At 42.6% G+C, this 22,404-nt stretch overlaps 1 protein-coding gene across 2 annotated transcripts in view; it reads left to right on the forward strand.

Moving 5' to 3' along the window:
* Positions 1–1,373: 1,373 nt before the first annotated feature.
* The window catches only part of dennd3a (DENN/MADD domain containing 3a), a 130,280-nt gene continuing 109,249 nt past the window's right edge, over positions 1,374–22,404 (forward strand). The window contains exons 1-2 of one of the 2 annotated variants that reach the window (XM_067978468.1): positions 1,374–1,800; positions 14,474–14,593. In XM_067978468.1, the coding sequence (XP_067834569.1) occupies positions 14,510–14,593 (84 nt within the window). In that variant the 5' untranslated portion in view covers positions 1,374–1,800; positions 14,474–14,509. The remainder of the gene's footprint in view (positions 1,801–14,473; positions 14,594–22,404) is intronic. The other variant, XM_067978469.1, reaches the window with a different exon arrangement.

The following is a 22,404-nucleotide window of genomic DNA, read 5'->3' on the forward strand; positions in this document are numbered from 1 at the left end:
ATGAGGATGATGGAATAGGGGCTGAGGTGATGGGTGGGGTTGAGCAGGAGGGGATAGTAGTGATGGGAAGTGGATGCGGGTGAAGGGAGAGGGGATCAGGATAACAGGGATTCATCTATTAATATTCAAAGAACAGTACCTCTAACCTTCCCTCACCTCTACAACCTGAATCGTTCCCTTATTAACCCACCACCACACTTTGTCTTCCCACGAGATCCATTAGTACAATACACTGGAAAGAACTTGCATTTATATAGCACCTTGCACAACCTCAGGATGTCCCAAAGCACTTTACAGCCAATTAGGTACTTTTGAAGTGTAGTCACTGTTGTAATGTAGGAAACACAGCAGCCAATTTATACACACAAGGTCTCTATCAGATATGAGATAATGATAATTTTTTTTAGTGATGTTGGTTGAGGGATAAATATTGGAAAGGACAGCAGGGAGAATTCCCCTGCTTATAATGAAATAGTGCTATGGGATCTTTTATATCCTCTTAAGAAGGCAGACAAGGTCTTGGTTTAACGTCTCATATGATAGCAGCACCCCCAATAGTGCTGCACTGAAGTGATTATGTGTTCCAAAGTCTCTGGAGTGGGGCTTGAACCCACAACCTTATGACTCAGAGGCGAGAGCGCTGCCACTGAGCCAAGGCTGATATTTTGTTATTCCACCCTCACCTAACCTCTTCCAAAAAAAACTGGTTATTCCAATAAAGTCTACAATAATAAATAACAGATGTACTAGGGTTGGAAATCATGTAGTTTCCGACTAACGGTCTGGGTTTTTGAGCAACTCTGGCGAAATGTCTAATCTGAAAAAATAGACATCACAGATGAGGCCACCAGGGAGTGACGATACCCGCCTCCATATTTTTGGCATACCCTCCTCCAAATTCCAGAATTGCTGCTGAAAATCTCAGCCCCCTCACATTTGGTTCCGTCAAAGGTCTTATTTTTTAAAACGAGAAACTGGTCCAGGTTTTCTCACTTCTGCCGTGGAGACATTAGTGGTTAAGACAATTTCAGATTTTCAGCATCCGCCGTATTTTGCTTTTATTTTAGGGGTTAAGACTGTTTTTTCACTCAAGCCATGAAAGATGCCGATTCCCAGCCAGTGTTGGTCCGGGCAGTCTTCACAGTTGCGAGTCTCTCTCTCGGCCTTCGCCCGCCGCTGAGGGAGCAACCACGCGCACGTCGCTGCCAGTTTGAATTCGCTTCACGAGCTCGCAGGGGGCGAGGGCGTGCACGTCGCTGCCAGTTTGAATTCGCTTCACGAGCTCGCAGGGGGCGAGGGCGTGCACGTCGCTGCCAGTTTGAATTCGCTTCACGAGCTCGCAGGGGGCGAGGGCGTGCACGTCGCTGCCAGTTTGAATTCACCTCTTGACTTGGCAGCGAGCGCGCCCAACGTCACATCGCAGGGGAGTGCGGCGGGCGCGTGGGGTTTACTTTTCTGTTCAGGACGTGGCGAATCCGACCGAGAGAAACGAGAGTTGTCCACGAAGGGAAAAATCAAACACGAGAATGTGAAGTTCGTGTATGTATGTATGTGTGTGTGTAGTGAACCTGCATAACGAGTGCGTACGTGTGTGTTTAAAAAAAAGATCGGGTGATCAGTTCCCGAACACTCTTCCGATGGAGAGTTGGGGAAAGCGCCCAGTCAGCTGTTGAAAAAAAGTTGTGTTTTCAGTGTTGAACCGCGTCAGTGCAATTACGTTCTCGGTTTGGGGTTATTTTCTTTCCTTCTTTAAAGTCGCCTTTGGGTCCTACACATGGTCATTCACAACTATTAGATATCGTAAGTATTTCATTCGATTATTAACTGCGTATATTGTATGTTTTAAACATTATTTTATCATTTTGTTCACTTCCGTGCTCTTCATATTTCCCCCTCAGATTGTTGATATTGCATGCCGCATTTTGATTTGAAATTTATTCTGTAGGGTAAAGCTTGGTAATTTGGACCCCCCCCCGCTCCTCCTCCAATCTTATTTCCTGTTTCGCTAAGTCTTAGGCTTTAATTTTCTTTTCGGGTACTCGACCCAGCAAGAGAGTATCAAACCCTGCCCTGAAGAAGGAAATGAACTCAAAGAAATGACAACTATTTTCTTTAGATGGCTTTGCATTTGTAAGAAAGTTTCATACTTTCAAAATGTGATGTGCAAGATCGAAGAATATTTGTGGTAGTAGGAAAAGTGACTCTGATCTCCTGAGGCATTGCTGAATTTGAGTCAGAAGATGCGCTATTTTATAACAAGGAGTTCTGCCGGTAGGACATAATCAGAGTCACTGCATTATGGTGACAGAATAAGTCAAATTCTATTTTTATTATGGGGTATTTTGGCTTTTTAATAATCTGCAATTCTGACCCTTATTCTCGAAGATGTAGATAAGTAGTTTTTAAAAATATATACATAATATTTTACATCTAGATTCTATATATTCTGATATAAAGAATGTGTGTATATAATATACCTATTATATCATTGAATAATATAATTTATCATAGAAAGAAAGGTTACAGCTCGGAAGGAGTCCGCACCGGATCTATGCAAGAACAATCCAGCTAGTCCCATTCCCGCGCTCTATCCCCGTAGCCCTTTTTTTTTACTTTCAAGTACTTAATCCAGTTCCTTTTTGAAGGCCATGATTGAATCTGCCTCCACCACCTCATCGGGCAGTGCATTCCAGATCCTACCACTCACTGTGCAAACAAAAAAGTTTTTCCTCATATGTATAATATATTATAACATTTTATAAATGTGCATAATGTATACTTATTTATGTAAATTATATTGTGTGTATTTTTAATATATAGATACTCATTTACATTATATGTATCACTTTATAAAGTAGATATAAAATTTATTACATTTTATAACATACTATAACAACATCTGATTTTATAAACTTAACTATTATATATTGTAGCAGTAGATCTTTGACATTGTTCATGGTGAGGAGCTTGCACTAGGGATGTTTGCCATATAATGTACATTGCACTGATGATCATAGATAATTGAAATTGTGTTTTTATTACACTATTATGAGATTTATAGCAGTATATTAGGGATTGTACTTTGGAACTCTTTGCATTTAAAGATGTAAATGCTTAGCATTCTTATTTTAAATACATAAAGCACATGTATTTCTATTAATGGAAAGTTATTTTTACCACAGAATTGAGTAAAATAAATAGGTATTCAACTCAGGAATTAATTAATTACATAGGTGGGATTCACAAATTAGAAGTGGCCTTAGCACAGAATTGGTTGAAATGAAGTACTTAAGTCCCAAAATAGTGGAATTGATGAATTAAAAATGGTCTTACCAGAGAATTGGTGAAATGAAGGCCTGGAGATTTTTCCACCCAGATATCTGCACAATCTGGGCAGAATCGAATGAAGTAGCGCTAAAGATCGCGTAATTTTAAGCGTAGGAGAGTAATGGCTCTAACCATTATACCCAGGAGCATCTGCGATCTTTTACGCTGGTTCAAAAGCCCATTTGCCTGAAGCAGTCCTTGCCCACAAAATTGGCCACACGCCCAGGTTGGAATAGCGAGTTGCTGCTGATTGTGCCTATTTGGGGGTGTTTTTCGCTTTGTGCCCAGCAACTCGGGTGCATAGACACCTGTGGTCACATGAATCCAGTGTTAATCACCTGACCTGCAGTGACCAGGCAATCAATTGAAACCTGACCCAGGTCTGTTTTTCCTGCTGCTGATACAATTTCTTCAAATTGATCTGCCTTGGTTCATAAGACCTGTGACCAGCAGTCAGTTAACGCCACACAAGTGTGTCCTGTTCTGCTGCAGTAGTTCGTTGATTGAAGACAGCAGTGACCAATTGAAAAGTAAGACCAAGAGCATGAAATCAGTTGATCTGCCCTGCTCTGCTGCAGGCCAATTAGTTTAAAAAAGTTGAAGAATGGCTCATTTCCTGGCAATCTCACTCTTTTGTGATGTTGGAGGATGCCCTGCTCCAGTCATGAATCTATTACGCTGATTCATGGAAGATTTTATGTTGGGGCTTTGCAAATGAATTTGCGTGGAAACTTCAACGTAACCTCACCTCGACAAAACCGGCTGTGTCCAGCACATTCTGGGTGCATTTTGCATCTCTAGCGGAAACGCCATGCCGAAGTAAGCAAAGTGGGGTATGAAACTTGGCAATTAATAAGCTGTACAGGTGTTGATGCACTGATTTTGGGGACATCTTAGATTAAAGGGATCAAAGTGACCAGATTTTCCTTGACCAAATTTTACATTTTTTCAACTGTAAATTCTCTGCTGTTGTATACAAACTATCATGGATGCACTCTATATATTTATTCTGCATGATTAGGTTTGGTAGAAATTGAAGTGTGATTTTTTTTTAAAAATGGGTGAATGCAGGAAGTGCATCCAGTGACCATGTAGCACTTATTTTGAATAGCTAAAATATGCAGGCAAAAAATTTGCTTCTGCACCATACTGGTTCCTTGAATTGCAACTAAAAATGTTAGAATTAAATTTGCAAAGTCATATTACTTTTTTTTGGACGTGGAAAAGGGACTTAAGAGAATGGGTTAAACACCAAGAAGTAAATAGAATCATAGAATGATACAGCACAGAAGGAGGCCGTTCGAACCCTCATGCCTGTGCCGGTTCTTTGAAAGAGCTATCCAACGAGTCCAATTACCCTGCTCTTTCCCCCATAGCCCTGCAATTTTTTCCCTTCAAGTATTTATCCAATTCCCTTTTGAATCTACTTCCACCACCCTTTCAGGCAATGCATTCCAGATCATCATAACTTGCTGTGTAAATTCTTTTCCTTTCATGTTGCCTCTGGCTCTTTTGCCAATTGCATTAAATCTGTGCCCTCTGGTTACCGACCCTTCTGCCACTGGAAACTTTCTCCTTATTTACTCTTATTAAACCCGTCATAATTTTGAACACCTCTATTAAATCTCCCCTTAACCTTCTCAGTTCTAAGGAGAACAATCCCAGCTTGTCTACTAGTCTTTCCACATAACTGAAGTCCCGCATCCCTGGTACCATTCTAGTAAATCTCCTTTGCACCCTCCCCTAGGCCTTGACATACTTCCTGAAGTGTGGTGCCCAGAATTGAACACAGTACTCCAGTTGGGACCTAACCAGTGTTTTATAAAGGTTTAACATAACTTCCTTGCTTTTGTACTCTATGCTTCTATTTATAAAGCCAAGGATCCCATATGCCTTTTTAACAGCCCACTCAACTTGCCCTGCCACCTTCAAAGATGTGTGTATCTGCACCCCCTTTAAAATTGTACCATTTAGATTATATTGCCTCTCCTCATTCTTCCTACCAAATGAATCACTTAACAATTCTCTGCGTTAAGTTTCATCTGCCATGTGTCTGCCCATTTCACCAGTCTGTCTGTTATTATCCTCCTCACTGTTTACTACATTTCTGAGTATCACGTCATCTGCAAACTTTGAAATTATGCACTCTATACCCAAGTCCAGGTCAATAATATATATCCACAAGTGCAGTGGTCCTAATACCGACCCCTGGGAGACACCACTGTATACTTCCCTCCAGTCTGAAAAGCAACTGTTCCCCACTACTGTCTACTTTCTGTCCCTTAGCCAATTTCGTATCCACGCAGCCACTGCTCCTTTAATCCCATCGGCTTCAATTTTGCTAACAAGTTTATTATGTGGTACTTTATCAAATGCCCTTTGAAAGTCCACTGGAAATAAGTAAAGTACAGTTGGGAAAAATGGATAGCATCTAATGTGAATTTTATCTTTCTTGCTGTTCTGCATAAGTGTCAAATGGAAAAAAAAATGCACCTAATTGCCAGCTTTTTTCTGAAATTTGGGGTTTGAATTTTGGTGAGATGCTGGTGCTGCCAATATTAGAATACTTTTTGTTGCTAGAAGGAATGGCAAGCCAAGGTTTCTTTGTGTGCATGATAGCCCTATTATATGACTGAACTGCTTTCAGCGGCAACAATAAAAAAAATTGCATGCATGTAATCGCACATGCACAGTTTCTCCAGTTATGAGTGCTGCTTTACTGCTACATCTCATGTGAGATTTATGCATATGCTGTTTGTGCAAAATCACATTAATAACTTTGCTATAACAGCACCAGACCTTCCTGAATGTTGTGGAAAGCTCACTATAGACTTGTATGGGTGGACTGTGAACATAGTCCTCTTGTGCGTAGACCCACATTGGCGTACCTGAGCTGCGTGGCAAGTGTTTGTTTGTGGTGGCAGTTTGGATTGAAGGCAAAACTCCATTTCAGAAAGTTTGCATTGTCTCCAAAGGCAAGAGTGTCAAGTTGTTGAATGCTTAAGGGTTGCTGCCAGTGAAATGATATGATGTGGAGATGCCGGTGATGGACTGGGGTGGACAAATGTAAGGAATCTTACAACACCAGGTTATAGTCCAACAGTTTTATTTGAAAATCACAAGCTTTCGGAGATTATCTCCTTCGTCAGGTGAGTGAGTGAATGAGAGGTTCTCAAATCGCATATCTTATATTAGGCTGGGAATCAAAGGTGTCGTTGGTGTTCAGACAGGTTAGCCAAGGAAAACAGTATGTCCCAGTATACTGAATACACAAGGGTCAAATTACACAGACAAGGAGAGAAAGAGACCCGAAAGGCAGAGAGAGAGAGAGAATGTCCAGTTATATTAAAAACAGATAACTTTTTTTCCCTGCTGGTGGGGTTACATGTAGCGTGACATGAACCCAAGGTCCCGGTTGAGGCCGTCCTCATGGGTGCGGAACTTGGCTATCAATTTCTGCTCGACGATTTTGCGTTGTCGTGTGTCTCGAAGGCCGCCTTGGAGAACGCTTACCCGAAGGTCGGTGGCTGAATGTCCTTGACTGCCAAAGTGTTCCCCGACTGGGAGGGAACCCTCCTGTGTGGTGATTGTTGCGCGGTGTCCGTTCATCTGTTGTTGCAATGTCTGCATAAGATTCCTTACAAGTGAAATGATAGAGGGAGCATTATTTTAGCTTGAACTGAGCTTTTAATCAGACATCAATATGTCCTTTAGATTTTGACTATATATAGTACAACCTTGTTTTCTTTTTTACTGGATCTGTGGGTGGGGTAATGCAACAAATCTTTGTTTCACTTGGATCTATCAACTCCACCCACAAACCAAAAGCACTTGCTTTCAAATTGGTCTAATCAATATGAATTATTCTGCTGTAGATGATTTCCAGTTAAATATATTCTGTTTTAGGTCATGCATCTCATATGACTTTAATTGAAAGTGTGTGGGATGTTTTGAACAGAGAAAACATACAGGCTTACAGCACAGAGAGGGGTCATTTGGCCCGTTGTTACTGCCAACTCTTAGCTAGAGCAATCCATACTTAATCCCTGACCTGCTGTTTCTCTATAGCTCTGTATTTTTCTCTGCTTTAAATGTTAGTCTACTTTTACTTTAAAAGATACAGTGATCTTTGCCTCAACTACTTCACGTGGCAAAACATCCCCTGCGCTAACAACTCTGTACAGAAATTGCTCCAAGTCTTTCTCCTCATCCTCTTAAGTGACTATTTAAAATTGATGATTCCTTGTCATTTGAGTCCCCAAACAGACAAAGTAGACTTTTCTTATTCACCCCATCAAAATTTCCTTAATAATTTTAAAAACATTGTATTCTATTTTATTTTTCTCTGTTGCAGTGCCAGTATCTCAAATCTCTCCTTGTAACTATAGTTTCTTATCCCTGGTATCATTCTGGTGAATCAACTCTATACCTTCTGTGGCTTTAGAGTTCTTCCTATAATGGATGCCCAAAGCTGAACACAGCGTTCTAACTATGGCTTAACCATTGCCTTTTGACAGATTTATCATAATGTCTTGTATTCCGAAAACCCAAATGCCACTGGCCATTTTGATAGTTTAGTGCACTTGCACTTGAAGTTTGAAGGAATTGTTGTTTTGGAGCCCCTAGATATCTCTGCTCATCTGCACCTGTCAGCATCTTTCCATTAAGTATATATTGCCACCTCTATTCCGTTAACCTGTCTGTGTTCTCGAAGTCTTTTTTATATTGTTCATCACTGTTTGCTAAACCCCCTACTTTTATGTTGAAGTTAATTTGTTTGTGTAAGATTAACCTTAAAACATTTGGTGACCTACAAGCCCCATCATGGCAGTTTGAGAATTTTTCAGTTTAAAAAATCTGGAAATAAAGAAGCTGGTATCAGTAAAAGTGACCATGAAAGCTGTTAGACTGTTGCAGAAACAAAACTGGTTCACTAATGTCCTTTGGGAGGGAAACCTGCCACCCTTACCCGGTCTGGCCTATATGTGACTCAAGTCCCAAACCAGCGTGGGTGGTTAAGTGCCCTTTGAAGTGTATCAAACCCCAACAATACCACATGGACTGCAGCTATTCAAGAAGAAGATGGACCACCACCTTCTCAGGGCAACTAGGGATGGACAATAAATGCTGGCCTTGCCAGTTACTTTCTCCATCCTGAGAATGAAAAAAAAACAAGTTTGCAGATAAGAGCTTGTTACAAGGCTATAACATACCTTTAATACCTCAATGACAGCAAAACACAGTGCTATGCCAGCTCACCTACAACAATGTTAGCAACAACTTGCATTTATATAGCAATGTCATTGTTTTTAAAAAAAAAAAAATCCTAAGCTGCTTCACAAATAGATGTAAGGAAATGGACACAAAGCGAAGAAACGAGATTGGGAGTAATGATGTAAAGCTTGGTCAAAGAGATGGTTTTGAAAGGTAGAGATACAGAGTTGGGTGGGATTTCCTGGGAGTAAGACCAAGGCAGTCGAAGGCTCAGAGGAACAGATTGTTCCTGAAGGATATTTGTAGTGATAGGGCAAGGCAATGGATGGGTTTCTAGATAAGGATTTTAAGAAGCTCGGGACCCAATATAGGTCAGCGAGGACAGGTGTGATTTGTGACTGGGACCTAGTGTGGGACAGGATATTGAGGGCAAAGTTAAGACAAGTCAGAGATTATCACTAGATCTTAAGAGACTTACGGATGAGGAAGGCCATCCATCCAGAAATATTCTACAGTGCTGCATTTAATTCTTTCTTAAATGATTCTAGGGTTTTTTGCCTCCACCACTCTATCTGGAAGTCCATTCCAAGTGTTCATAGAATCATAGAAAGTTACGGCACAGAAGGAGGCCATTCGGCCCATTGTGTCTGTGCCGGCCGAAAAAGAGCTATTCAGTTTAATCCCACTTTCCAGCTCTTGGTCCGTAGCCCTGTAGGTTATGGCATTTCAGATGCACGTGAGGTACTTTTTAAATGAGTTGAGGGTTTCTGCCTCTACCACCCTTTCATGCAGTGAGTTCCAGACCCTCACCACCCTCTGGGTGAAAAAATTTCTCCTTAGCTCCCCTCCAGTTAACAAAGCCAACAGAATGTTGATTCGTCCAATTACTTTAAATCTATGCCCCCTGGTTACTGACCCCTCTGCTAAGGGAAATAGGTCCTCCCTATCCACTCTATCTAGTCCCGTCATAATTTTATATACCTCAATTAAATCTCCCCTCAGCCTCCTTTGTACCAAAGAAAACAATCCAGCTTATCCAATCTTTTCTCAGCTAAAATTTTCCAGCCCTGGCAACATCCTCGTAAATCTCCTCTACCCTTTCTAGTGTTATCACATCTTTCCTGTAATGTGGTGACCAGAACTGTACGCGGTACTCAAGCTGTGGCCTAACCAATGTTTTATGCATTGTTAGGAATGACTGATCCTAATTGATCACACTACATGAATAAGAACTTCCTGATATCAGGCCTAAAATTTTCCGAGCTTGAACTTGTGTCCCCTTGTCTTAATCCTAAAGTTTAAATTCAGGTAGTGTTTGAGACTAATCGTTCCCATAGCATCTTGTATGCCTCTGTAAGGTCACCTCTGAGGCCTCTCTTCCAGGCTGACAAGCCCATATTTCCAGTCTTTCCTCATAAATTCAGATCCCTGATGGTAGGGATCAAGCTTATGGCTGTTCTCTGCACTACCTCCCGAATTTGAATGCCTCTCTTGTTTCTTGGCGACCAGAACTAGGCACAGTACTCAAGATGTAGTTAGACCAGAGCGTAGGTCATTTTCTGAGTTGTATTCTGTTCTTTTGACTATGTTGTACCACATTCTGTTGGCTTTGTTGATTGCTGCTCTGCATTGCTTGGATGTATTGAGTGTCGAGTCTACCAAGATGCCTAGTTTGCTTTCAACTTCATTCTTGGCTATTTCAGCACCATTCAAGAAGTACATATGCTGCTCGTTTTTCCTTTCGATGCGCAGTACTTTATATTTTGGAAGATGGCAGACCAACAAGAAATGGTTGAGCCTGGAAGCAACAAATGTCTGTTTATTTCAAAGACCTGCATGGAAGTTCTCCCTGATGTCTTGCCCAATATTTATCCCTCAACCAACATCACTAAAACAGATTGTTTGGTCATTATCACATTGTTGTTTGTGTGATTGCTGCGTTGTGCACAAATTGGTTGCTGCGTTTCCTACATTACAACGCTGACTACACTTCAAAAGTACATAATTGGTTGGCAGCAGCCGGATTCTTGTTCTGATTGGGACGTCCTGAGGTCGGAAAGGTGCTATATAAATGCAAGTTCTTTCTTTCCAAAATAATATATTATACTAATGGATCTCCTGTCCTCAGAATTTGGCAATGCCAAATTCTAACAGTTTTGTCCCTATTCCCACTTCCAAATATGGTATAAATATGAATAGGCAAGGTCCAGAACTAATCTTTGAGGTACTCTAGTAGCACGTGTCATGACTAAGACACAGCTCCATGCGAGACCATCCTTTGTCTTTTTTGATGCAGCCAGTTGCTAATCCACTCCAATATCTGCCTACCTATTGCATACTTCTCCAACTTATAGACTAACTTCCAATGTGATACTGAATCAAAAATGTTGCTGAAGTCGAGATTAAAAAATTCCCAGAGTTCCCTTTATCAACAAACTCTGATACCTCCTCAAAGAATTCTAACAGGTTTGTCGAGCATGTTCTTCCCCAGCCCCTATAAAGCCATGCTGACTTGCATTGATGACTTCATGCTTCATCATAGAGTTTCATCTAATGTTGTACCCATGATGGATGTCAGGCTCACTTGTCTGTAATTTCTAGGGCAGCCCCTTTGCCCTTTTTTAAAGATAGGTGTTATGTTTCCTTTTCTCCAATCCTTTGGTACACTCCTGATTTTCATGATTTCATCCTGCCAGAATGTAACCAATTTTGTCAGCCATTTCCTTTTTTTTTGTTCTTACTCTGCAGTACTTCCTCTTTCGCCCACATGGGTTTGCTCATATTCCTATTTTGTTTCTTACCCTGTGATATAAATTTAATGCATAATTCCTTCAATGTGTACTTAAAAATATACCACTTCTGCTCCAAACTTTGCCCAACAATCTATTCCAGTCCAGCTCCATTAACTGTTGCCTCATTCCCCAGATTGTGCCTTCATAAAATTGAGTTTTTGTGTGTTCTCCTTATTGGCGAGTCTGATACCACTTAGTTATGTTATGTTGCTTTTTTTCAAGACATGCACATGTGTGTATAGAAACAGGACATTACAGTGGGACATAGATTAAGTGAGTAGGAAAAACTGTGGTAGGTGGGAAGTGTGAGGTCATCCACTTTGGATCCAAGAAAGACAAATCAGAATATTTTCTTAATGGCAAGAGACTAGGAACAATAGAGGGAAAAAGGTATTTAGGTGTCCAGGCACACACACCACTAATATGTGTGATGGTGTGTGTCTGATTTAGCACAGGTACAAAAAGTAATCAAAAAGGCTAACGGAATGTCAACCTTTATCTCAAGGAGGCTGCAATACAAAGGGAGGAAGTTGTGCTTCAGTTAAACAGAGCTGTGGTCAGACCCCATCTGGACTACTGTGTTCCGTTTTGGGCACCGCATCTCGAACGACATAATGACCTTGAGGAGGTACAGCGCAGTTTTGCCACAATTATACCAGGGCTGAAAGGGTTAAATTTTGAGGACCGGTTGCATAAACCTGGGTTGTATTCCCTTGAGTTTAGAAGGTTAAAGGATGATTTAATTGAGGTGTTCAAAATGATAAAGGGTTTCAATAGGGTAGATACAGAGAAACTGTTTCCTCTGGTGGAGGAATCAAGAACAATGGGGTTCAATCTTAAAATTTGAGCTAGGCCATTAAGGAGTGAAATTAGGAGGCAATTGTTCACCCGAAGGGCAGTGGAAATGTGGAATTATCTCTCCCAAAATGCTGTGGCTGCTGGGTCAATTGAAATTTTCAAGACTGAGATCGACAGATTTTCATTAGGTAAGGGTACCAAAGGTGGGTAAATGGAGTTGAGGTACATATCAACCGTGATCGAATTGAATGGCGCAACAGGTTCAAAGAACTGAATGGCCTACTTCTGATCCTATGTTCCTTTCCTGCCGTTGATTTAAAAATATGCATTTTTACAAAAGGATCTCTGGATGGTTACTTGGAGCAGTAACTCTAGCGGTTTTCTTCCCAACTCCTCTCTCTAGCCCAGAGGTGGTGAGTTGTTGCACCTGACTGCCATCTCATCTGAGCCCAGCTGACTCAGCATGGATCAGGGATCAAACTTGGAGCCTTTCTTGACTTCATGGTTCATTTGTTGATCCTAACAGTCTAAGCCTCAATTTCTATGAGGGTTTTTGAAATGTTGAGGTGCACTATTTTTGGGGTTATCTCCTTTTCTTATTTTGAAGAAATTGCTGAGATTCTGCCCCTCCTGCTATTTTGGCATGGTTTCATGTTGCTTGAGCATTTTCATCAGTGAACTGCTCCTTCTATATCTCCACTCTGTCCCCAACCCCAATTTTCTTCACTCATTTTCTGCAGGCACTCATGGATGCAAAGATTCTCAGACAAATTGGCAGTGGTCTCGGGGATTGGCATGGTAGGAAGTAGGGAACAATATAGCCAAGGATTATCCTATTCCAATCAGAGAGTCACACATGCGTGTGTTTGTGAGCGTGCATGTGCATGCGCACCTGCATATTCACTGTGGTAAGAAATGTGTGTATATGTATCTGTAAAGAACAATTGGAAGTAGTAATGTGGCTTTATTTCCTCTTTGCATTCTCCCAGGCAAGGCACTTTGGTTAGATTATATGTAATGCTAGTTGCCACAGCTAAGATTGGTAAATTCAGCACGTGCAACAGAGATTGAACATGGGACTAGTTTTTATGGCTCTGCAGCTTGTGGTGTAACCACTTCTCATCTAAATAATATGGGAAGTAATTCCGTCTGACATTTCCACTTCTGCTTCGACTGACCTTTTTGAAATGCTTTCTTCAGCAGAGATGAGGAGAGAAGGGAAAAGGGTGGATGAGCGAGAAAATATATGGGTCTAAGCTTTAATTGGCTATACTTGTGGCTCCTTGCTTAATATATTTGGAACAACCCTCTCAATTTAACCACTGCATAGGAAACACAATGTGTTACTGTCTTATCTGATTTCCAGTAACAATCTTGATGGTTTTGTGTGGTAAAAGTGAATCTTAAGTACTTTGGAATCCAGCATCTGGCACAGCCTTCAACATATTCCTAGCTATTGTTTATTACAACTGTATTTCTGTTTTCGAGCCATTAGCCGAGCTTTACAGTTTTGTTGTTGGAGTTTGTTGACACTAACAATTTTTCATCGCTAATGCAAACCAACATCGATATCGCTTTGCTGTGTTGTTCTGCATCATGTGATGGGAAGAGGAGTGTTTCACAAGCTTCACTCTCAAGTACGAGATGGGCCCTCTGCATCTTTAAGTGGTCCCGCTCCTTCAACTATCCAGCACCTTCAGCTATCCTTTTACTTCTTCTGTGCTTTCTGTTTCTCTTTATATTGACTGCCTGTTTTCTTCCATACTCCTTTTTAGTCTTCCTCATCTTTTTTGCTTCATTTCTATATACTTTTTATATTTCTTATTTCCATATTGCCATGACACAGAGGAAAGGTATGTGATATGTTCCCAGGATTCTGTCAATTTTCAGGTTAAACTGTAAATGTTTGAGCAGTCTGGATTTAAACATATGTGCTTGTGTGTGTTCTCCCCCAGATTCTTGTGGGAACTGTCTGGCTCCTGCTTGTCATCTCTTAAAGTTCCAGCTATCTATTTTTCTATTCTTTGAGGAATAGTGAGCATATTTTCCAGCCATATCATTGTACTGCGTGTCCTGGAGTATCAAGGTGATACATGACTGCATGGCTTGTTAAGTCACTTTGCTCAGATGAAGACTGTTTCATTTTGTTTAATGTCTAACAAAAATTACTGGATTACATCATAGTTATTCTACAATATTGTGTGCGTTTTTAACAAGATTGATATGCTGTTTAAATCCTTAGTGGCAGATTGTTGAAGATGTTGATTAATGTTCAATACACAGCATACAAGTTTTTAAAGTTACACTTCCCCCTTTTCCCCCCATGTAACTCTCCAACTAAGAGCCTTGGAAGACCAGGCTGGTACTGATCTGCAGTCATGGCTGATGTCCTACCTAATGCAATATTGGAAATATGTGTAGTTGTGGGAGCATCGAATGAAAAACTGAAGGAAGTTTGCCAGGTAAGTTTATTTTTGTTAATAGAAAAAATCTGTTTCTGGTGTCTGCCATGTATCAATGCAGTATCATGGGTATATGCCTTGTTCCTAGTCATTGCCAATGTTGTTCTAAAACTGGACAGTTGGAGGTACCCAAGAATGATATGGGGATGACTTTCCTTGCAATTTGCCTTCCCCTTTGGCCCCTAGTGGACACATCTGGTCTCTCGTGCCTCCCCACAGTATCATTGGCGGGGATGGCAACTTCGGATGGCTGTGATGTAAGGTCAAGACCCAAAGCACAAATACACTATTTCACCATCCCACTTTTTTTTTAAAAAGGTGCTTTTTAGAAGCAAGATTTGGCTTTATAATCGCCCTCAGAAGTGTCGGAAAGCACATCACATACAATGAAGTACTGTGAGGTGCGTGGCAGTGAGTAAATGTGTCGGGTCATTTTGTGCACAGCAAGTTCCTGCAAACCAATGAGATGAATCAGCAGTTAATCTATTTTTAATGGTGATGGTTAAAGAAGGCATGTTGGCCAGCTCACAGGGAGAAATTCATGCTCTTCCTGGAATCTTCAACATTCAACAGAATAGACTATTAGGACCTCATTTTAACATTTCATTTAAAGAATGGCACCTCCGACAATTCAGAATAGCTTCAGTACTGCAATTTTGCCAATTCATTACCTCGTTTCCTGTTCATATGTAGCCCATCCTTGCAGAGTAGCTCCCATCTTCCCCAAAACTGGTGCCACTGGCCCAGAAAATTGAAACCTTCTTCTTAACACCGCCCTTTTAGCCACTTGTTGAGCTCCCTTATCTTCATAACCTTCCCTATTCCAGCATCTGGGGGAGTAATCTGGCGATTATAACCCTTGATGTCCTGCTCTTACACCTGCTATCCAAACTCCTAAACCTGCTTCCTTTTGCAGAGTCCTAATTCTCCCTAAAGGAGGCCAATGCTTGAACCTTGTTGGAGAGGGTAGTTTGCTCTGGATGTCACTTTCTATTTCCTGTGGATAGTCACCACTCCTTCTTCTACCTCTGATTGCTCCATATCTCTCTTTGGGGCTACCAACTTCTGAAACTCTTGCTCCAGAAACTTTCCTTCCTCCCTCCCTGATGTCGGATTATCTCCAACACCGCCTGATTTCTCAGATCTTGAGCTCATGTAATCTCAGCTGGAGACTCTTCCTGCAGATGTGTTTGTCTGAGTTAACATCTGCTACTTGAAACTCCTGCAACATCCTGCAGGTACTTAACTTACCTTGTGCTGTCAGTCGTACTATGAATGTTAGTTACATTGATATTCTTATCCATTTAAATTTCAATTAAACTGCTCTCCTTCCCCTTCTGCTTCAAATTCCCACCGTATTTTTAATTCTGGAAAGTATCACAGCTAGATATGATCCTGTCCTTGCCGAATATCCACAAATGTGATCATAGAAAGTTCGGCCCATGGTGTCCATGCCGGCTAAAAAAGAGCTATCCAGCTTAATCCCACTTTCCAGCACTTGGTCTGTAGCCCTGTTGGTTACAACACTTCAAGTGTACATCCAAGTACTTTTTAAATGAGTTGAGGGTTTCTGTCTCTATCACCCTTTCAGGCAGTGAGTTCGAGCCCCCACCACCCTCTGGGTGAAAAGATTTCTCCTCAGTTCCCCTCTAATCCTTCTACCAATTACTTTAAATCTATGCCCCCTGGTCACTGACCCCCCTGCTAAGGGAAATAGGTCCTCCCGATTCACTCTATCTAGACCCCTCATAATTTTATACAGCTCAATTAAATCTCCCCTCAGCCTCCTTTATTCCAAAGAAAACAACCCAGCCTGTCCAATCTTTTCTCATAGCTAAAATTCTCCAGCCCTGGCAACATCCTCATAAACCTGCACTTGAGAGGGTACAGAGGAATCACATCTTTCCTGTAATGTGGTGACCAGAACTGTGGGCAGTACTCTAGCTGTGGCCTAACTAGTGTGTTATGCATTTTTAGCATAACCTTCCTGCTCTTACTTTCCTTTATTAGCCAAGACATAGAATATATCTCGTATGCCTTCCTAACCACCTTATCTAACTGCCCTGCTACCTTCAGGGATCTGTGGACATGCACTCCAAGGTCCCTCTGTTCCTCTACACCTCTCAGTATCCTCCCGTCTATTGTGTATTCCCTCGCCTTGTTTGCCCTCCCCAAATGCATTACCTCACACTTCTCTGGATTGAATTCCATTTGCCACTTTTCTGCCCACCTGACCAGTCCATTGATATCTTCCTGTAGTCTACAGCTTTCCTCCTCACTATCAACCACACAGCCAATTTTTGTATCATCTGCAAATTTCTTAATCATGCCTCCTACGTTTAAGTCCAAATCATTCATTCATACCACGAGAAGCAAGGGACCTAGTACTGAGCCCTGCGGAACCCCACTGGAAACAGCCTTCCAGTCACAAAAGCACCCGTCGACCATTACTCGTTGCTTCCTGCCACTGAGCCAATTTTGGATCCAATTTGCCACTTTCCCTTGGATCCCATGGGCTTTTACTTTCTTGACCAGTGGGACCTTGTCAAAAGCCTTGCTAAAATTCATGTAGACTACATCAAACGCATTACCCTCGTCGACCTTTCTTGTTACCTCCTCAAAAAATTCAGTCAAATTAGTCAGACACGGCCCTCCCTTAACAAATCCATGCTGACTGTCCTTGATTAGCCCATGTCTTTCTAAATGACAATTTATGCTGTCCCTCAGAATTGATTCTATTAATTTGCCCACCACCAAGGTTAGACTGACTGGCCTATAATTACTCGGCATATCCCTATCTCCCTTTTTAAACAATGCTACAACGTTAGCAGCCGTCCAATTCTCCAGCACCACGTCTGTAGCCAGGGAGGATTGGAAAATGATGGTCAGAGCCTCTGCTGTTTCCTCTTTTTTGCTTCTTTTAATAGCCTGGGATATATTTCATCTGGGCCTGGCGATTTATCGACTGTCAAAGATGCTAAACCATTACTTCCTTCCTCTCTTACTATGTTTATCCCTTCTAATATTTCACACTCCCCTTCCTTAACTATAATCTCTGCATTGTCCCACTCTTTTGAGAAGACAGATGCAATGTATTCATTAAGAACTGTACCCACATCTTTCTGCCTCCGCACATAGATTACCTTTTTGGTTTCTCATAGGCCCTACTCTTTCCTTAGTTATTCTCTTGTTTTATAAATACATAAAGAGCATCTTTGGGTTTTCTGTGATGGCGTTGTTCATCAGTGGCAATAATGTTTATTGCCATCAGCTAACATAGTGCAAAATTAGGGTTGAACCAAGGACTTTCAAGTCTACAACGCAGTACCGCGCCTCAGGTTTCGTGTTTTGTTGTGTAGATCAGCAAAGCCGTAAATGGTTGTGGGAGCTAGCGTCTTGTATGTGTATTTTAAAAAAAATTCAAATCGGTATTCATTTTTAGTTCATAAAATGTATAATTTTGTCTGTAGTAATTTTTTGTGTTTTGTAGATGTCATCACAGTCCAACATAAAGACTACTTAAACATTCATAGAATCATAGAAAGGTTAACAGAACGGAAGGAGGCCATTCGGCCCATCGAGTCCACGCCGGCTCTATGCAAGAGCAATCCAGCTAGTCCCACTCCCCCGCCCTATCCCCGTAGCCCTGCAAATTTTTTCCTTTCAAGTACTTATCCAGTTCCCTTTTGAAGGCCATGATTGAATCTGCCTCCACCACCCCCTCAGGCAGTGCATTCCAGATCCTAACCACTTGCTGCGTAAAAAAGTTTTTTCTCGTGTCACCTTTTGGTTCTTTTGCCAATCAGCATAAATCTATGTCCTCTGGTCTTTGATCCTTCTGCCAGTGGGAACAGTTTCTCTCTATCTACTCTTAGACCTTTCATGATTTTGAATAACTCTATCAAATCTCCTCTCAACCACCTCTGTTAGAAGGAGAACAACCCCAGCTTCTCCAGTCTTTCCACGTAACGAAAGCCCCTCATCCCTGGAATCGTTCCAGTAAATCTCTTCTACACCCTCTGTAAGGCCTTCACATCTTTCCTAAAGTGCGGTGCCCAGAACTGGACACAATACTCCAGTTGTGGCCAAATCAGTGTTTTAGAAAGGTTCACCACGACTTCCATACTTTTGTGAGTAAATTTTTTTTTTTAGTTCGTTCATGGGATGTGGACGCCGTGGCGAGGCCGGCATTTATTGCCCATCCCTAATTGCCCTTGAGAAGGTGGTGGTGAGCCGCCTTCTTGAACCGCTGCAGTCCATGTGGTGACTGTTCTCCCACAGTGCTGTTAGGAAGGGAGTTCCAGGATTTTGACCCAGCGACGATGAAGGAACGGCGATATGTTTCCAAGTCGGGATAGTGTGTGACTTGGAGGGGAATGTGCAGGTGGTGTTGTTCCCATGTACCTGCTGTTCTTGTCCTTCTAGGTGGTAGAGGTCGCGGGTTTGGGAGGTGCTGTCAAAGAAGCCTTGGCGAGTTGCTGCAGTGCATCCTGTGGATGGTACACACTGCAGCCACTGTGCGCCGGTGGTGAAGGGAGTGAATGTTTAGGGTGGTGGAAGGGGTGCCAATCAAGCAGGCTGCTTTGTCCTGGATGGTGTTGAGCGTCTTGAGTGTTGTTGGAGCTGCACTCATCCAAGCAAGTGGAGAGTATTCCATCACACTCCTGACTTGTGCCTTGTAGATGGTGGAAAGGCTTTGGGGAGTGAGGAGGTGAGTCACTCGCTGCAGAATACCAGCCTCTGACCTGCTCTTGTAGCCACAGTATTTATATGGTTGGTCCAGTTAAGTTTCTGGTCAATGGTGACCCCCAGGATGTTGATGGTGGGGGATTCGGAGATGGTAATGCCGTTGAATGTCAAGGGGAGGTGGTTAGACTCTCTCTTGTTGGAGATGGTCGTTGCCTGGCATTTGTCCTGCGTGAATGCTACTTGCCACTTATCAGCCCAAGCCTGGATGTTGTCCAGGTCTTGCTGCATGCGGGCTTGGACTGCTTCATTATCTGAGGGGTTGCGAATGGAACTGAGCACTGTGCAATCATCAGCGAACATCCCCATTTCTGTCCTTATGATGGAGGGAAGGTCATTGATGAAGCAGCTGAAGATGGTTGGGCCTAGGACACTGCCCTGAGGAACTCCTGCAGCAATGCCCTGGGGCTGAGATGATTGGCCTCCAACAACCACTACCATCTTCCTTTGTGCTAGGTATGACTCCAGCCACTGGAGAGTTTTCCCCCTGATTCCCATTGACTTCAATTTTATTAGGGCTCCTTGGTGCCACACTCGGTCAAATGCTGCCATGATGTCAAGGGCAGTCACTCTCACCGTATGCTTTTTTAACCACTTTCTCAACCTGCCTTGCCACCTTCAATGATTTGTGCACACATACGACCACATCTCTCTTCTCATACCCCTCTTAGAGTTGTGCTCTCTAGTTTATATTGCCTCTCCTCGTTCTTCGCATTTTTCTGCGTTAAATTTCATCTGCCACATATCCGCCCATGCCACCAGCCTGCCTATATCCTCTTGAAGTCTATCACTATCCTCCTCACTATTTACTACCCTGCCAAGTTTTGTGTCATCTGCAAATTTTGAAATTGTGTCCTATACATCAGAGTCCAAGTCATTTTTTTTTAATGTAGATATAAGCAGTGGTCCCAGCACTGACCCCTGGGGAACACCAATGTACACCTCCCTCCAGTCCACAAAACAACCGTTCACCACTATTATCTGTTTCCTGTCCCTTAGCCAATTCTGTATCCATGTTGCTACTGCCCCCTTTATTCCATTGGCCGCAATCTTGATGATAAGCCTACCTTGGAGCACTTTATCAAACGCCTTTTGAATATCCATATACACCACATCAACTGCATTGCCCTCATTTACCCTCTCTGTTACCTCATCAAGAAACTCTATCAGGTTAGTTAAACACGATTTGCCTTTAACAAATCCGTGCTGGCTTTCCCTAATCAATCCACACTCGTCCAAGTGACTTGTAATTCTCTCTCGGATTATCGTGTCTAAAAGTTTCCCCACCACTGAGGTTAAACTGACTGGCCTATAGTTGCTGGGTTTATCCTTGCACCCTTTTTTGAACAAGGGCGTAATATTTGCAGTTCTCTAGTCCTCTGGCACCACCCCCATATCTACGGATGTTTGGAAGATTATGGCCAGTACCTTCGCAATTTTCACCCTTCCCTCAGCAACCTAGGATGCATCCCATCCGGACCGGGTGACTCATCTACTTTAAGGGGTACGGTAGCATAGTGGTTATGTTACTGGATTAGTAATGCAGAGGCCTGGACTAATAATCCGGAGTCATGAGTTCAAATCCCGCCACGGCAGCTGGGGAATTTAAATTCAATTAATTAATTAAAAATTCAATTAATTAAATTAAAAATCTGGAATTAGAATACTAGTATCAGTAATGGTGGCGGTGAAACTACCGGATTGTCGTAAAAACCCATCTGGTTCACTAATGTCCTTTAGGGAAGGAAACCTGCCGTTCTTACCCGGTCTGACCTATATGTGACTCCAGACCCACAGCATTGTGGTTGATTCTTAATTGCCCTCTGAAATGACCAAGCAAGCCACTCAGTTGTAAAATCTCGCTCCGAAAAGTCATAAGAATAAAACCGGACGGACCACCTGGCATCGGACCACTAGGCACCGGACACGACAACGGCAAACTAAGCCCAGTCAACCCTGCAAGGTCCTCCTTACTAACATCTGGGGACTTGTGCCAAAATTGGGAGAGCTGTCCCACAGACCAGTCAAGCAACAGCCTGACATAGCCATACTCACAGAATCATGCCTTACAGCCAACGTCCCAGACTCTTCCATCACCATCCCTGGGTATGTCCTGTCCCACCGGCAGAGGTGGTGGTACAGTGATATACAGTCAGGAGGGAGTGGCCTTCGGAGTCCTCAATATTGACTCTGGACCCAATGAAATCTCATGGCATCAGGTCAAACATGGGCAAGGAAACCTCCTGCTGATTATCACCTACCGCCCTCCCTCAGCTAATGAATCAGTCCTCCTCCATGTTGAACACCACTTGGAGCAAGCACTGAGGGTAACAAGGGAACTAAATGTACTCTGGGTGGGGGTCTTCAATGTCCATCACCAAGAGTGGCTCGGTAGCACCACTACTGACCGAGCTGGCCGAGACCTGAAGGACATAGCTGCCAGACTGGGCCTGCGGCAGGTGATGAGCGAACCAACACAAGGGAAAAACTTACTTGACCTCGTCCTCGCCCATCTACCTGTCGCGCATGCATCTGTCCATGGAGATGAAGTGGAGATCAAGTCTCGCCTTCGCACTGAGGACACCATCCAACGTGTTGTGTGGCACTACCACCGTGCTAAATGGGATAGATTCAGAACAGATCTGGCAGCTCAAAACTGGGCATCCATGAGGCACTGTGGGCCATCAGCAGCAGCAGAATTGTATTCCAGCACAATCTGTAACCTCATGGCCTGGCATATTCCTCACTCTACCATTACCAATAAACCAGGGGATGAACCCTGCCTCAATGAGAAGTGTAGAAGACCATACCAGGAGCAGCACCAGGCGTACCTAAAAATGAGGTGCCAACCTGGTGAAGCTACAACTCAGGACTATATGCATGCTAAACAGCGGAAACAACATGCTATAGACAGAGCTAAGTGATTCCACAACCAACAGATCAGATCAAAGCTCTGCAGTCCTGCCACATCCAGTCGTGAATGGTGGTGGACAATTAAACAACTAACGGGAGGAGGAGGCTCTGCAAACATTCCCATCCTCAATGATGGCAGAGCCAAGAACGTG

This window comes from Heptranchias perlo, chromosome 3, assembly GCF_035084215.1.
Source record: "Heptranchias perlo isolate sHepPer1 chromosome 3, sHepPer1.hap1, whole genome shotgun sequence".
In the NCBI taxonomy this organism is placed as follows: Eukaryota; Metazoa; Chordata; class Chondrichthyes; order Hexanchiformes; family Hexanchidae; genus Heptranchias; species Heptranchias perlo.